The 15,409-nt window shown below is 28.6% G+C and overlaps 2 protein-coding genes across 3 annotated transcripts; both read right to left on the reverse strand.

Annotated features, from left to right (window-relative positions):
* Positions 1-118: 118 nt before the first annotated feature.
* On the reverse strand, positions 119-2,150 carry LOC145187576 (GPI alpha-1,2-mannosyltransferase 4-like). The gene is made up of 2 exons (XM_080063999.2): positions 484-2,150; positions 119-387 (listed from the first exon to the last, which is right to left on the reverse strand). The coding sequence occupies exons 1-2, from the start codon at positions 1,888-1,890 to the stop codon at positions 139-141; spliced, it is 1,656 nt and encodes a 551-aa protein (XP_079920125.2). The 5' UTR covers positions 1,891-2,150; the 3' UTR covers positions 119-138.
* A 532-nt stretch (positions 2,151-2,682) lies between these two features.
* Positions 2,683-13,870, reverse strand: LOC145187577 (uncharacterized). Of its 2 annotated transcripts, none has more exons than XM_090082294.1 (6): positions 13,734-13,870; positions 13,079-13,193; positions 6,943-7,043; positions 4,784-4,927; positions 3,547-3,649; positions 2,683-3,447 (listed from the first exon to the last, which is right to left on the reverse strand). In XM_090082294.1, exons 1-6 carry the CDS (start codon positions 13,827-13,829, stop codon positions 3,287-3,289), a joined length of 720 nt encoding a protein of 239 aa, XP_089938420.1. In that variant the 5' UTR covers positions 13,830-13,870; the 3' UTR covers positions 2,683-3,286. The 2 variants fall into 2 exon arrangements, with proteins under 2 accessions (XP_089938420.1, XP_089938430.1); XM_090082304.1 differs by having other exon boundaries at positions 3,211-3,447; positions 3,551-3,649.
* Between the last annotated feature and the right edge of the window lie 1,539 nt (positions 13,871-15,409).

Here is a 15,409-nt window from a genome sequence, read left to right on the forward strand (position 1 = left end):
CAACAAATTTGTAAGAAAGTAGATTTAAAAAGTAAATTTGTGAGAAAGATGAATAGAGAGAATACTGATTATTTTAATTTGCACTTTTTAAAAACTCTAAAAAATTAAATTCATCGTAACCAAATTGTTCACATAAATTTATTTATAACTTATCATAACTGTATTGTTCATGTAAATTTCATACATATTAAGTGAAAATAAATCTTTCAAAATAGCAGCAAGGTGAAAAATATATTTGGTCCCAGATTCAAAAACCTGCATATTTTGTGATGGAAGATCTTCAACAGAAATATGTGGAAAAAACTGTTGTTGGAGTTGAAATTTACAAAGTAAATTAAACTTTTTTGTTATAAAGCTATGCAAAGAACTTGGGCAAAGAAGCCACACCTAAAAAACAGAAGATATAAATAACATTATTTAAGATATCAAATACAAAAGAAATCCAATGTTAAACTTACTGATCATAATCTTTATTAAAAATACCTTGTTTACTTCTGGAGACTTTTGAAGAGCTTGTAGATTACTTAAGAAAACATCAAGATCTGCACCTGCTAAATCATGAATGTTAAAATACCGCTCATCCTTTGGAAGTGCTAATAAATGTTTAGGGATCATGTAGGTCTTCCAAAAGAAAAAATGATACTGACTTTGGATTGAATTTTTCTGCATTTTATGTAGATGAATTTGAGATAATGCAGGAATAATACCACCCTGGTGAGCAAACCCATACCAAAATGTTCCAATAATGTTAAACAATAGCCAAGTAACCATGAAAAACTTATTCAATCTGTTCAGTGATAACACAACTACTGAAAGAATTAATGGTACCAAGACAGATAGAATATATCGTGGCTCTTGGTGTTTTATAAATGACATCATGAAAACAGGAACCAAAGTTGAACTCAAAACAGAACACAAAAATTCTTTTGAGGTAGATAAACGTACCTGGCAATTAATAACTGTCTTCACCAATAATAAGATTAAATAAAAATATAAAGGTCCAAACAACAAAACCATATTTACGCCAAAATGAAGTGACCTTGGGTGCAAACCATGCTGTTGTAGAAGAGTTATATTGGTGTTGTATTTTATCAAATTCAAAGGAGTGAAAACCCAATCTACCATATTGAATTTAGAAAAGTATGCTGTGTCAATAAAGATATTAAAACAAGTTCCCATAGTAAGCCCAACAAAAAAAGAAAAAAACAACTTTAATCCTACCACTAGAGTGTTAAAGAAAGAATTATAGAACACTAAAGTCAATGCAACATGTAAAAGAGGATAAAAAGCAAAAGCAAGAAATGAAGGTCGAATAAAAAAACCAAATGCTGTAGTTAAACCAATACAAATGGTTTGACAACATACTTGATCAGTGCTTTTCTTCAAGATTTTTACCAGTCTTCTTGACTGATAAAAAATTAACAGAAAAAACAATGTTTCTAGGGTATTAGAAAATGTGGTTGTCAGGAAAATTTGACTAACATGAGAAGAACGGAATAAAAATAGGCAAATTTCCTGTGTTTTCATTTTTTCTTGAAGCACAAGTAACACCAATAATTTTTCTATCACAGCTGTCATCACAAGCATCATAATTCGAGGTAGTATCAATAATAAATATGGTGTGTAATTGTAATTCAGGTAAGCTTTTACATGCTTAGCCAACCAAAATATAAATCCAGAAGACAATGCAGGAAATAAAATATTGCGAGCAGGATAAGAACTGCTCCACTCCCAAGTTAAATCTGTTTTTACTTGCAGTATGTCACCAGCCATGGCTTCAGGAGATTGAAAGTATTGATCAGGATGAATATATCCAGGATATGGGAGTAAAACCAACAAAACTCTCAGAATAAACAAAGAGGAATTAATAATTTTTAAAGACAATGCCATCTTTATTATAAACTAGTCACTTTATCTTTTTTTTGTTTTGCAGTATTTTTTAGAAATGTCTAGAGTAATACACATATTTAAAAAAATGAACATAAGATAACCTGTAACATATAAAATAAACTTAACATACAATTCAAAAACTAAAGGACATATCTTACTATTTGATGACATGATATACCCTCAGCTAACTATTGACTTCATCCTCACATCACCAATAGTACACTCATCACATTTTATCAAAATTGTATTTAATAATACTTGATTTATAAATATTTATAATATAAACTTTTATTTTTTTTTTTTTTTTTTTTTTACATACTTTAATTTCACCTCCCCTTCACATCTCCCACAAAATATGAATAAAATCTCAAAAGAGTCCTTTAACCTCCCCAATATTTCATCTTTTATCAATTAGTTTATCTTTAAATGAAAGTAAATTTAAATTAAAAAGAGTCAGAAAATTATTCCTAAACTACAATCTCCTGCAATTGTAAAAAAACTAATAGACATCATGCACACCAAAAGAAAAAGTCAATAGAAATTTCCAGCAAGAGTTTGGAAAAAAGTTAATAACACTTAAACTACCACCTACCACTACTACTTTTTCTATTACTGCATCTAAAAAGATTCCTACTGCAAGTGTTTCTACTGTTAATAAAATTGAGAATAAGAAAAGATTGCTTACAAAATTGAAGATTTATTTAAAGTTTGAAACAAAAAAGAAATAAAAGATTAAAAAATATATATATACGTTAAGAGCACACGAAATAATGTGTGAAATAAATAGCAATGTTCATCAAAATAATTTATTACTATTATGCATTATAAGTGAATGTGTCAAAACTCTATAAATTACCTTTTAAACGCCAAAAAGAAAAAAACAACATATTAGTCAAAAAATAAATAAGAAAAAAAGAATGGCCCAAGCTCCCCTTTCAAAGAGTAAAACTTTCTCTTTCAAAATGCTTTAGACATTTTTCAGATCTTTCCAAAATCATACTTAAGCTTAATTTGTCTAGACAATACTGATGGTAACAGTTTGCTACTTCTAAGAAATAGGATCAAAATTTTAAAAACAACTCAAGAAAGATAAAATTGTGAAAAAATGCCTAAAAAAGAAACCATCTAAATCAATAATAATGAATTTGAATGAAAAAAAAACAAGACCAAACAAAAAACCAATGTTTAATTTTTTCATTTTGGGAAGACAAAAAAATCATTGATCATACAAAAGAGAGGGCAGCACATAAAACACACTTCTAAGTATATACTCTTATAACCATAAAAAAAAAAAATAACTACAAAAGAATAGGAAATGTAATTACAAAAGAAAAACAAAGAATATAAAAAGCTGTACAAAAACAGGTTTAGACCTCACAACAATCATAAACTACAATTAGTAGTTGAGGTCAGCATGTTCACTGATCTTGTAGATTTGAGAATTATCATAAATAGTTTGTTGTGATGATTCAGGTAACTGGGAATGCAACTTCATGAGCGCATCAACAACCATGGCTTGAGCAACTGTTGAGCATGGAATTGGAGTTACAAAAAAACCTGATAAATAAAATAATTTGTAAAGGTGAAAAGTTACCTTGAAATTACATATAATACTAGAATATGGTTTTGAAATGTTTTCCATCAAAATAATGTTACCTACAAACTTTTCAACTAGTCTTTTTTTTCCTGCACGATCTAAGAATGATGGTCTGAAGATAGAAAACTGTGGAAATTCCAACTTTCCACAATCATATTCCAGCTAAAGTTAGAACAAGCCATTAAAAACCTCCAAACATACCCAAGTCTGAAGAAACTTGGGTATGTTTGGAGGTTTTTTATAGTTACTTATTATAGTTTTATTTGTGTTAACCTTATTATAGCATTTTGTATTTACTTTAGGACACTAAATAAAACCTTTTATTTAGATGAGAGACCTAAACACCTTATCAAATTATAAAGTTTGTAAACATTAAGTTATATTTATGTATTTATTGCACTCTGGTGCCTTGCATAAATCCTTACAAAAATGTTTTTACAATGACAAAAGGAAAATGGCATATAAAACATTTTAGCTCAGCATTTGTTTAAGAAAATAGAATAATATATTTGGAAAAAAATGATGTAAATTATTCATTTTTGAAATTCAGAGAGTTAATAGCTAATCATGCAAAAGTGGTATGTAACCAAGTTTATGGTTACATGTAAATATAAATCCGTCATACAAAAAAGGTGAAAAGTTTGAATAATATAGTTGTGTATATTACGTAAAAAATTTAATGTTAAACAACAAATGAATGCAAACTACATGCAGACAATACAACACACTAACATCTTATTTGTATGCGATTCACAAATAGGTATTTTGCAAAAGCATCTAAAATCTAAGCATGGTTAATTAAATGTTTAGTACAAATTATAGACATCTCAGTAAAAATCTTTAAAATTATCACTGGATACTGAATAACAATAGAAGATTAAACACCAGATACAAAAAATATCCAAAACAGTTTTAGAAATGATTTAGGTGTATATACTTATTGAGGAACTTCATATTGAATATTCAATCTAACAAAAAATTTGGGTTAATTAAGCACTATGCCAAGGTCTATGTTGCTAGACTCACAAGTAATTATTGCTCCAACTATTATATTCTTTCATATTCTATTGCCATTATTAATGTATTAAAGTCACTAATATTGTAAAAACAGCACACACACAATTAATGATTAAGTTTATAAAGAAAATAAGAAAATGAATAGTTTGTACCTCTATCTTATATTTTTAATATTTTTATGTTAATCATTAGTTTTTAAATATATTATTTACTTAGTAGTTAATTTAGTGCTCAATGAAAACTTTACAACAAAATAAATCATGATAAAAAACTTATTACCAATCCTTTTGAGTTAAGATACAGAAAAAAACTGTCTTTATTTGCACCAGAAGTTGACATTTGTGAGTAAAGGCGTACACCACTATCCTTTGCTATTTTAGCAAGAGTATAATTATATCCATAATCGATGCGCTTGAAGTTTTCCTGTGGTTTTAAATAAAAATTCTTTCAATTTAGAATACTTGAAAAGCATAATGGAAAAACAAAAGATTAGTCCAAAATTTAAAAACAAAGTAAATTCACAGTAGGACACTGAAATCAGCACCAGTAAGAATTACATTTTTAAAACAATTTAGTATCTGGTTACTTTTAAATATTTAAAAAGTGGGATATTGTAAAAAAAAAAAAAAAAGCAAAACAGATTATTTTACATATTAAAACAATAACTAAATTTTCTTTGTAATAAATATTTTATAATTAATTCATGAAAGAAATATTGATATTGTACAGATATTACATTTCTTGTTAGAAACTTGTGTCAAACTAATACTTTATTTGTGTGCATTTTTACATAATACTTAAAATTAAACTCCCTGACTTAAGGCATATGGCTTAAGTCATGGAGTTTTATTTTTAGGGGGGTTACGTAATAATTTTGATTTTTTCCAAATATTGTTATATATGTCATAAGTTATTGCTCCACCTTACGTAATTTCATACATTAAGTAAAAATACCTTAAGTCAGGGAGTTACATGAGGTCAATCAGATGATGTTTAGAGGTGCCTCAAAAGGACCAAAGTTTTGTATTTATCTGCCGAAATGTATTAAAAATGAATAAACTGCAAAGTTGGAGTTCTAATTAATCAACAAGTTTTCTCACAGAGAAAGTGTCTATTTTTGTATATTTATATGCGGTAAATATAAATATAACAAACTAAATTTTGCCTTATTCTTATTTCAAGAGATATGGTGTTTCAAACTGAGCAATCGTTTGAAAAGTAAAACATCAGGACCTGATAATGGCCCAAAGCAAATTGTAAAAGCATCAGACAGCAGGACTTCTAACATGCAATGCTTGCATGTCACCCAAAGCAGGCTTTGACTTAATTTATCCTCAAGCAGGTGAACAGCAAGAGAGGATAGCAAAACTGGCAGACTGTTGACAACCGCTTCATTTCTTGACATATTTGGAAGAGTTTTGCCATTCCAGTGCACTACTGATTTTGAGAGACTGTAAGCCTGCTTCCTAATACAATCATTGATGATGAACCCTTACCAATTCCATCTAAAGCCGTAGCCATAATGATTGCTGAGTTATGAATGCTGGTGTCTGTTCTGTCTAGTGTTACTTATACTCTGCTGATTGCATTTTTTTCTACTAACTTTCTGTCTACAGCTCCAAATGAACCAGTTCATGAATCTTGCTGTAGTTGCAGGAACTGCTTGTCTTCTTCATTCTTAATCAGGGATTCAAAATTTGCATGACTGATGTCAAACAACATCTCTAATTTGCTTACATAGGCTACCTGGTTCTACTGGTCCTTCTCATTTGATCTGAACTTGTTTTGCATAAGGTTTATTTGCTTATTGAACAAATTCTCAATCTTCTTCATCATATACTATTTTTCACATGCTAGCAACCTAATTTTAAAACAAAATGGTAACAGCTGTTTACAATTTATTTGGTTTTTAAAGCATTTTGGCAGTTAAATCCAATAGAAAACCTTTGGTCTATATTGGATAGAAAATTGAAAGATTCTAGGGCAACAAATGAAGATGAACTGTTCCAAATTCTTCTTGTTGATTGGAATGCTTTGCCAATTGACTTACTAAAAAGTCTTGTAGATAATATGCCTTCTAGATGTGCAGAAATTATAAGAAACAAAGGGTTGCCAAGTACAAATAATATCATATGCATTTCTATCAAAATTTTCTTAATGACTCTTATTATATAAGTTTAAGACATTTTTTTATTGCTTTTTTAATTAAATTTTGCACCTCCCTGTGTGTGTGGATGTTTGTGTGTGTGTGTGTGTGTGTGTGTGTGTGTGTGTGTGTGTGTGTGTGTGTGTGTGTGTGTGTGTGTGTGTGTGTGTGTGTGTGTGTGTGTGTGTGTGTGTGTGCGTATCTAGTTGATAAACATAGAATATGCAAAGAAAGCAAACTAAAAAAAAAAACTAAAATCCAGATTAATAAAATATATAAATTTAATACACACGGCAGAACCAGCATCCATTCGTGTTGTTCCAAAACATGTAAAAAATACATCTTTTCCAACAAAGTACTTGCCAACAGATTCACTGTTCAGATTTTCCATGTCTAATAATTAGAATATATATGGTAGGATGTAAAAAATTAAATGCACAAAGAAAAAAAGAGAAGAAGGATTAATTGTAAAAAATACTTAACGAAAAACCAAAAATTTATTTTGTGTATAAGTAGCATAATATCTTATTCATATGCAAATATTTCCTATTTAGTTCATCTTATATTTTCTTTAAAATATAAAATTTTTTTGGACAAATCTTTTCTATAAAACACAAACTTAACCACATTGAGAATTGCAAGGCTTAGAAGCAGACTGAAACCTGAATTGTCTGTAATTCTGAGATCAGACCCACACTATACCATGAACTTTTAAAACCAAATTGTCTAAAGTTTTAGGAAATGCACAGCACCAAATGTAGGTATTATATTCCTATGTGAGTATCTAGATGGGAAATGCAAATGGATTTACTTAAAAAACACATTAGTTACTTTTATCATGTTATAAATTCTTATATAGATTTAAAACAGGATTTTCTATCATTTTTATCAGGAGTATTTTTAAAAAAAAGAAAATAAAAATAAAAGCTGTAATAGTTAAAAAGAGCATATATGATAATGTGTGTAGTTTATAATATATATATGCAATAGTGTACACACATATATATATGTATTAGATGTAGTATTCATAAAAGATGACATTCATTGTGTTCTTTTTCATAGCAGTATTTGTTAACTCTTTTCTGCTGAATATTGTAGACACCAATGTTGCCTAGCACCAACTTCTATTCTATTATGAACTTCCTGAATGTTGTTTTATTAATAAAAAATTTAAAAACTAAAATTGATTTTATCTTCAACAGACTTGTGTTTCATACTTTCAGGTAGTTCAATGCTTTAGGGATTATTTACACATTCTAGAAAAAACATTAGTGTTTTTTGCAATGACCCCCATATAACATCCCTTTCAATCAATAAGTACTAAAATATTTCTGAAGTCTTCTTCATTTGAGTTTAAAAGTTTTTTTTTTTTTTTTTTTTTTCTTCTCTTGAATCAATACTTGATAAAACTGACAACAGTATCTTTTACATTACTAATTTTTTTTTTATTTATTAGCATTAACACATTTTCTTGAATTTAAGTTAGGCAAATAACTTCTTGAAATTAAGTTAGGCTAATAACCTCTTAGAAAATCTAAATTGTTAAGAGCTTTTCATGCAAAGAGGGTGACCCATAAGAGTAGGATTTGTCTCTTTCCAAAATGACAGCCCTAGAATTATAAGTGAGATAATAACAGCAATAGTTTAAAAAAATTCTAAACAGTAAAAAAAAAAGTTAATTTCAAAACATTAAGAGTAAATTGTAAAATCATGATTTAGCATGAAAAGAAACCTATGAGAGCTGCATAATTTTACTCATGACAATAAGTTATGTACAAAAAATTGAAATATAAACAATTCATCATTAAAGATTTTTTCATAAGAGAGGATTTAGCAACAGTTGGATAATTTTTACATTTCTTTGCAAGCAACTACAAAATTGTTTATCAATTTCACAATTTTTTTAAGAATTTTTTAGCAATCCTGAACAAGTTTGAAACCTCCTTCTGTAATGTATTTTACAAAAATTGTCTTTTCAAATTCACTTTTCTCACATAACTAGGATTCTTCTTTGTTGAAGAGTCTTTATCAAGGAAACCAATTTTTGAATGAAAATTTTTCATTTGTTAACAATTATAGCTATAATTTTGAAACTCAAAAAAGCTCACTTTAATTACCCTAATTGTCATGCTCAATTCAACCTCTAAAAATTATCAAACCCTATTTTCAAAATAAAAACCCTATGATTTGGCTACTTACACACAATACATACATACATACATACATACATACATACATACATACATACATACATACATACATACATACATACATACATACATACATATACATACATACATATATATATATATATATATATATATATATATATATATATATATATATATATATATATATATATATATATATATATATATATTAGGGTGGGTTGAATTTTTTTTTTATAAGAAACATGAAAATAAAGTTGCATTTTGTTTTCTCTATTAACGATATGTAAAAGAAATGTAATAAAAATTTTATTTAGTTTTGCCAAATTTAAGTTGAATTTTACTGTCAGGTCAAAATGATGCTATTTTACAAGTTGTATAATTGCAGGATAAAAGCATTAAGATTTAGATTTTTTGATGATTCATGTTAATAAAATTATATTAATAGTATACAAAACTTTGCCAAAGTTTAGAGCACTCTACGAAATATAAGATAAAAAGCTGTTAGTGTTTGTTGACTTCCGATTAACATGATCCTGTACTTCATCATAAGATATATAGTTGTATATATTACGTTTAAATTGTTATTTGTTTTTTTGTTTAAGTTTAATTAGTTAAAATTGTAAATAAAAATGGTTACTGTTAAAACACAAAGTGAAACTAAACATGGTATGTTTGGACAACCTAGACCATTCCAAACAAATCAACTGCCAACTTCTTCTGATGTTTTCAAAGTATATGACTATTTATAAAAAAATAACAATTGTAAGTGTTACTGAAAGAGCAACAGTCATAGCTAATGAAATTAAAGCACTGTACAACAAAGCAAGTATTCCTAACATTGCAGTCAGCAGCTTAGTTATTTGCATAAAGAGACTAATTAACAAAGTACATGAGCTTGGTAAATACTCTGATGGCAAGAAGCCCTCTGCAACATTTAAATCAAGTTTACAGATGTTAGACCAACTATTCGATATTTGCCTGTGTAAGTGTTTTGATAATGGTGTTCGAGAAAGGTCAGCTTGTTCATATCCACTGCCAAAAATAATTCCAACACTTGAATGGGAGTTCTGGATAGATCAAAAAATGGTACAGAAGATGGTGATAGGAAAAGTAGACAAAAAAGAAACAATTAAGTTGCAGAAGAGAGAAAAAGGAGGAAGTAAAACATGCAATTTACCAATAAAAAATAAGAAATTGAAATTTGATAAAGAAATTGATCCAAATGAAACATATTGTAGTGATAATGAACAGTCAAAGTCAGATGAAGAATTTTTGCCAATTGAGATGTCAGATGATAAAGTGATGTCAAGTTATGAAGTTAAGTCAAGTGATAATGAGATGTCAAGTGATAAAGAGATCAAGGTTTACAACACTAAACAATATTCTGAATTGTGTAAGGCCATGGATAGGTGTAAAATCAGTAACAGGGATGCTTGCCTAATAGCAAATGCTGTTCTAAAAAATTTAGATCTTATAACACCAGAGAATGCTATTGGTCCAGCAAAACTTCGCCGCCAGAAAAATATGTAGGGGAAAAAGGAAGCTAAAAAGCATGCTGCTGAAGTCCAAAAAGTACTTTGGATTGGATTTGATGGGAAGCAGGATATCACTTCTGTTAAAACAAGTGGCATCCAACAAAATTTCAAAGAAGAACATTATGAGATAGTGCAAAACAAATATGCTAATCTTGTCACACCACCAAGTAGTAAAGTTGTTGATATTGCACAGGAGATATTATTGAGCATCAACAACATCAAATCATCAGACACTTTAGCAGTAGTTGTTTGCGATGGTTCTTTGAATAACACAGGTCAACACTATGGAGTAATCAGAAAATTAGAAGAAGGTCTTGGGAGTACATTGCAATGATTGGTCTTGTTGTTACATGTAAATGAACTACTTTTTAGAAAATATTTCTCCGTTCTGGATGGTGGACATTCAACAGGTCCAGCTACTTCAACAGGTAAAATAGGCATTGTACTAGATTTTGTGCCAAAAGATTTAGATATTGTGAACTTTAAACATATACCTGGTAAAGTTGAGAATGTAAGTGTTGATGTTAAGAATGATTCAAGCTCTGATCAGATATACCTTCTAAAAGCTTGCTTAGCTGTTCAGCAGGGATACACTGCTTGTTATCAAATATTGTTCCTCCAGACTACTATGTCAGGAGATCTAAACCATTCAAGGTGACAAACAAAGGCCAATCGTATTTTATGTTTATACAAGTAAAATCCTTCAAAACCATTGCATAGAATTACAAGATTGATTGTAAATGTTTATGCGCCATCGTGGTTCAACATAAAGCGTCATTCTTCCTGCCTTGACGGAGCAAGAAATTTCTTGTATCTTATGAAGCAGTGCTATGAACTAGGGAAAGAAGACTGGAAAATTCTTGAAACAGTGTTGCTAAATAACTGTTATTTTGCTCATCCTGAGAACATTCTTCTTGGAGGAGTTACAGATGAAAATGTATCAATTCATCAGTTTTCATGTGACAAAATAATTGTTGCACGAGCTACACAAAGTAGCAAGATATGTACCTTTGATAAATTAAGCATCAGCTATTTGAGAACATATTTTAAATTTTTTATAAATGATAAAAAGTCAAACAAAAAATATTTTTAATTAAAATCAATTATATAAACAATATAAGATAAACTATTGTTTAATAATTTCATTCAATGAAATCTCCCTCTATTTCAATAACAGCTTCGATTGGAGACTTAAACTGACTGCAAGTGCGCTTGTGATGGCCCTCATCTACATTGTCCATTACTTGGACAATAGATTCTTTCAAAGAATCTTTGGTGTTGTGGGAATATTTATTAACATCTCTCTCAATGACACCCCACACATAATAATCCAACAGATTCAGGTCTGGAGAGCTTGGAGACCACAAGTTTGGAGTGATTTGATCATAAAAATGGTCTGCCAACCATTCCTGGGTGTTTTGAGCCTTATGTGCTGGTGCAGAATCTTGTTGAAAAATGTAGGGCCTTCCATTTCTTACTCTATCAATCCAAGGCTTAACAACTGTACCCAAGACTTCAATGTAAGCAGCAAAAGTGACTCTTAGTCCTTGTGGAAAGAAGTGTGGTGGCATCACATGTCCTTTGTTGCTAACAACCCCCAAAACCATAACAGTTGCAAGAAATTTTGTGTGTATGACTGTTGGAACTTTGCAAGGTCATCACACAGCCATCTGTCATTTCTTCTTAACCTCTTGGACCTTATCAAACGATTCGCTTTGGTGGTCTTGGACATAAACTGGCCTCTCCTCATCACATAAGACTTGTAGCAAAGATCTTCATGAACAATCCTTCAAATTGTGCCTTCTGAAACACCCAGGTCTTTTGCGATGGACCTCATTGACTTTTGTGGGCTCTCATCAATGATATTCTGAATTTGATGAATAAATTCAGGTGTTCTTGCCATATCTGACAGTTGCTCATGCTTTTTACATTTAGCAGCTTGATTACAATCACCATTATTTTCTTCTAATTCCTTGCAAACTTTAAAAACAAAAGTTCGGGTGACTTTAAGAAACTGTGTGATTTGTAAATTCCTATGCTCTACCTTTAATGCTACAATTACAGCATGTCTTTTCATTTCTTGTGTAAGTTTATTATCTGTCATTTTTAATTATCTGCAAAAAATTTAAAAAAATTACTGTAACATAAAGAAATGATGACATTATGCAATGTTCTCAAATAGCTGATGCACCCTCTGTGTGTGTGTGTGTGTGTGTTATATTGTATGTAAGATATGGATATATCATATGTAAGATGCAGTTTTTTTTAGTTTTGAGATATTTAAGTTTTTAAGCTAGAATATGCTAGTTTTTTCATTGTTAATGGTTTTTTTTTTTTTAATTTTTAAAATTTTGCAGTGGACCTTTTCATTAATCTGAAAGTTTATTTGTAAACAAATTTTAGTTTCTGTTCTATATATATAATTCAAAAGGAAGTAAAATAACTTTAATTTTACTGTAACAAATTGCTTATTTAAAAAAAAAAAATCATCTTTTTTTACTTGTAAATTTTTTAAACCTGCATTATTCAAAAGCCAAAGTGTTACAGGATGTTAAAAACAATAAAACTCATATATAACTATAAAACACATATACAAGTTTTAGACATAAACAATAGCCACGTATATAATAACATGTGTTAGTAGATACTAAAACTAAATGTTTTGTTGTATTTTTTTCAAAGCAAGAAACATCAGGGTATTACAAGTACAAGCCCCACCTACCAATAACAATCTGTTTGAGACGCCCTGAGCTTTCTTCATCTTCTAGATTAATTCCTTTCACATCACTTGGAATTTCAGCTTTCCTTCTTCCCAAAGTAAGTATTTCAGTAAACTCCTAAAAAAAACTTTTTTTTTTGAGCTCAAACTATTTTTCTTAAGATTCTATGCAGTTGAACATAAGCAGTTTTCTTAGGAAAATTTCTCAGTATAAACAAAACAAATGTTACTTTATTTTTTTCAAAATATCGAGAAGTGTTTTCAAAATACACTTTTTTGCTTGAATACATCTGTAATGCGGACAAAACAGATTTTATTTACATTTTTATATTACAAATGTGCACAAAGGTGATGAGTTTTTAAGTTTCTTTTACAAAAACTATTTTCTGTTGCATAAATGGATGAAATTTTGCCTATTAATGACTAAAATAATGTACAAATGTTAAAATATTGAAAAAGGTTTAAACTTTTCTTCTTCCTAAAGTATTTCAGTAAACTTCTAAAAACATTAAAACTAGCTTTTTTCTTAAGCTTAAACTATTTTTCACATGATTCTAAGCAGTTTTCTTACAAAAGTTTTTTACATTTAGTGGTAAAGAGGCACATAAAGGACAACATTAAGCAAAGTGGAATAAAAAAAATATAAAAACCGACTCACCTTAACTTTGATCAGTTCTGCAAGCAGATACTTCCCTGTGGCACCAGTTGCACCAATCAAAATTGCTTTGAAATGCTTTTTTGTAGCTTCAGCCATTTTTTTTTACTTTTTCACTTATTTCTAAAAAATATCTTTATGGAATAATATTATTTAGCCAAATATTTACCAGAAATATTTTCTTTAAACTTAGTAGTACAGGCAAAATAAACAGGTTTTAATAAGCTTATGTGTTAAATGTTGTATCTATTGGTTTTCTTAACTACTTTTTAGTTACATTGTTATCTAAAGTGTTAGGTTTCATTGCAATGCAGAGAAAAAAGTGTATTAAGATGTAACTGACATCTAGAAGTTTATTTTCTTTTCTGTAATGAAAAAAAGAAGACAATTGACATTTGAATAGAGAAGTGCAGTGTGTTCTAAATGGGAAAGAGTATAATGAAAAGGCAAATTACAAAAAAAACCATTTACTTCCTGCTTAGTGGACATTATTATCTTTAAAGAAATAAGATACAGATAGCAATAGAGACAGAAGATGTAGGTCAAATCAACATCTAACAGCACCAGAAATTACAGCAGAATTAAAAATCATCATAGTAAAGTAGTTGTTTCCACCATTAAAAGACAACTCAATGTGTGCAATGTATCATATGTTCATATGTGTGTTCATATGTTTATGTATTTTTGTGTGGTCATGTATTTGTGTGTGTTCATGTGTTCATTATGAAACTTTGTATCTTTTCAAAAAATTCTCTTAAGAGATTAAAAAGAAAATACTTTATATGTAAATGTGCATTTTATTTAAGATACTGAACACTAAGAACACTGAACACTAAAGAAAAAATAAAAACAAAAAAAAACAAAATCAAAAACTGTAATGTACACATTACACCAGACAATTAAGGACTGTCACATTAAATTAAAAAGAACTGAACAAAAACCACCTCAGATACTTATCTCAACTAAGAACATTTCTCTAAAATAATCTTGCTTCAAAAATGACATTTAACCCACCTAACCAACGTATTCATAGAAAAAAACTTTTTACATGTAATTTTGAGTTATGTTGATGTTTAGAGTTATGTTGACGTTTAGAGGTTGTTAATGTATAGAAATACTTTTCTAGAAACAAAAAATAGTGAATTGTGAAACCGAAGTAGGGAATTGTAACAAATAAGAATAAAGAAGTAACAAATGAATAGATAGTTGTTTTTTTAATTATTTAATAAAATATTTCCTTAAGACAAGAGAAAATATAATTGAATACAATTAACAAGCAAATTAGAGATAAAGGAACAATCACAATAATATAAATAGAATTATGATAAAATAGATCAAATATTTGAACAATTGGAATGATAATTTTTGAAATATTTCTCATTATTACAATAAAAATAAGAAATGAGGAAATTTGAAAATAAGAAAATGTATATATATATATATATATATATATATATATATATATATATATATATATATATATATATATATATATATATATATATATATAATAAAAAAACAGGTACTTCTTTTTTTCAAACAATGCAAAAAAGATGAAAAAAAAAAATCTAATAAGACATGTAGATTAGTGTCATTTAAATTCTTAAACTAGAAAGATTTTAAACAAAATTGAATGAATCAGAGGGAGATAAACAGATACATCAAAACCAAAATGGTTT

Source organism: Hydra viridissima, unplaced genomic scaffold (genome assembly GCF_058129835.1).
Source record: "Hydra viridissima isolate aposymbiotic clone 2 unplaced genomic scaffold, HvirCarnegie_v1 scaffold_1, whole genome shotgun sequence".
Lineage (NCBI taxonomy): Eukaryota > Metazoa > Cnidaria > Hydrozoa > Anthoathecata > Hydridae > Hydra > Hydra viridissima.

Excerpts from the sequence above, each read along its gene's own strand:
- LOC145187576 (XM_080063999.2), bottom strand. The coding sequence starts at position 1,890 with ATGGCATTGTCTTTAAAAATTATTAATTCCTCTTTGTTTATTCTGAGA. Across the intron at positions 388-483 it reads AGTCTCCAGAAGTAAACAAG|GTGTGGCTTCTTTGCCCAAG; the intron begins GTATTTTTAATA and ends TCTGTTTTTTAG.
- LOC145187577 (XM_090082294.1), bottom strand. The coding sequence starts at position 13,829 with ATGGCTGAAGCTACAAAAAAGCATTTCAAAGCAATTTTGATTGGTGCA. Across the intron at positions 4,928-6,942 it reads GAATGGATGCTGGTTCTGCC|GAAAACTTCAAGCGCATCGA; the intron begins GTGTGTATTAAA and ends TTAAAACCACAG. Across the intron at positions 3,448-3,546 it reads ACTAGTTGAAAAGTTTGTAG|GTTTTTTTGTAACTCCAATT; the intron begins GTAACATTATTT and ends TTTATTTATCAG.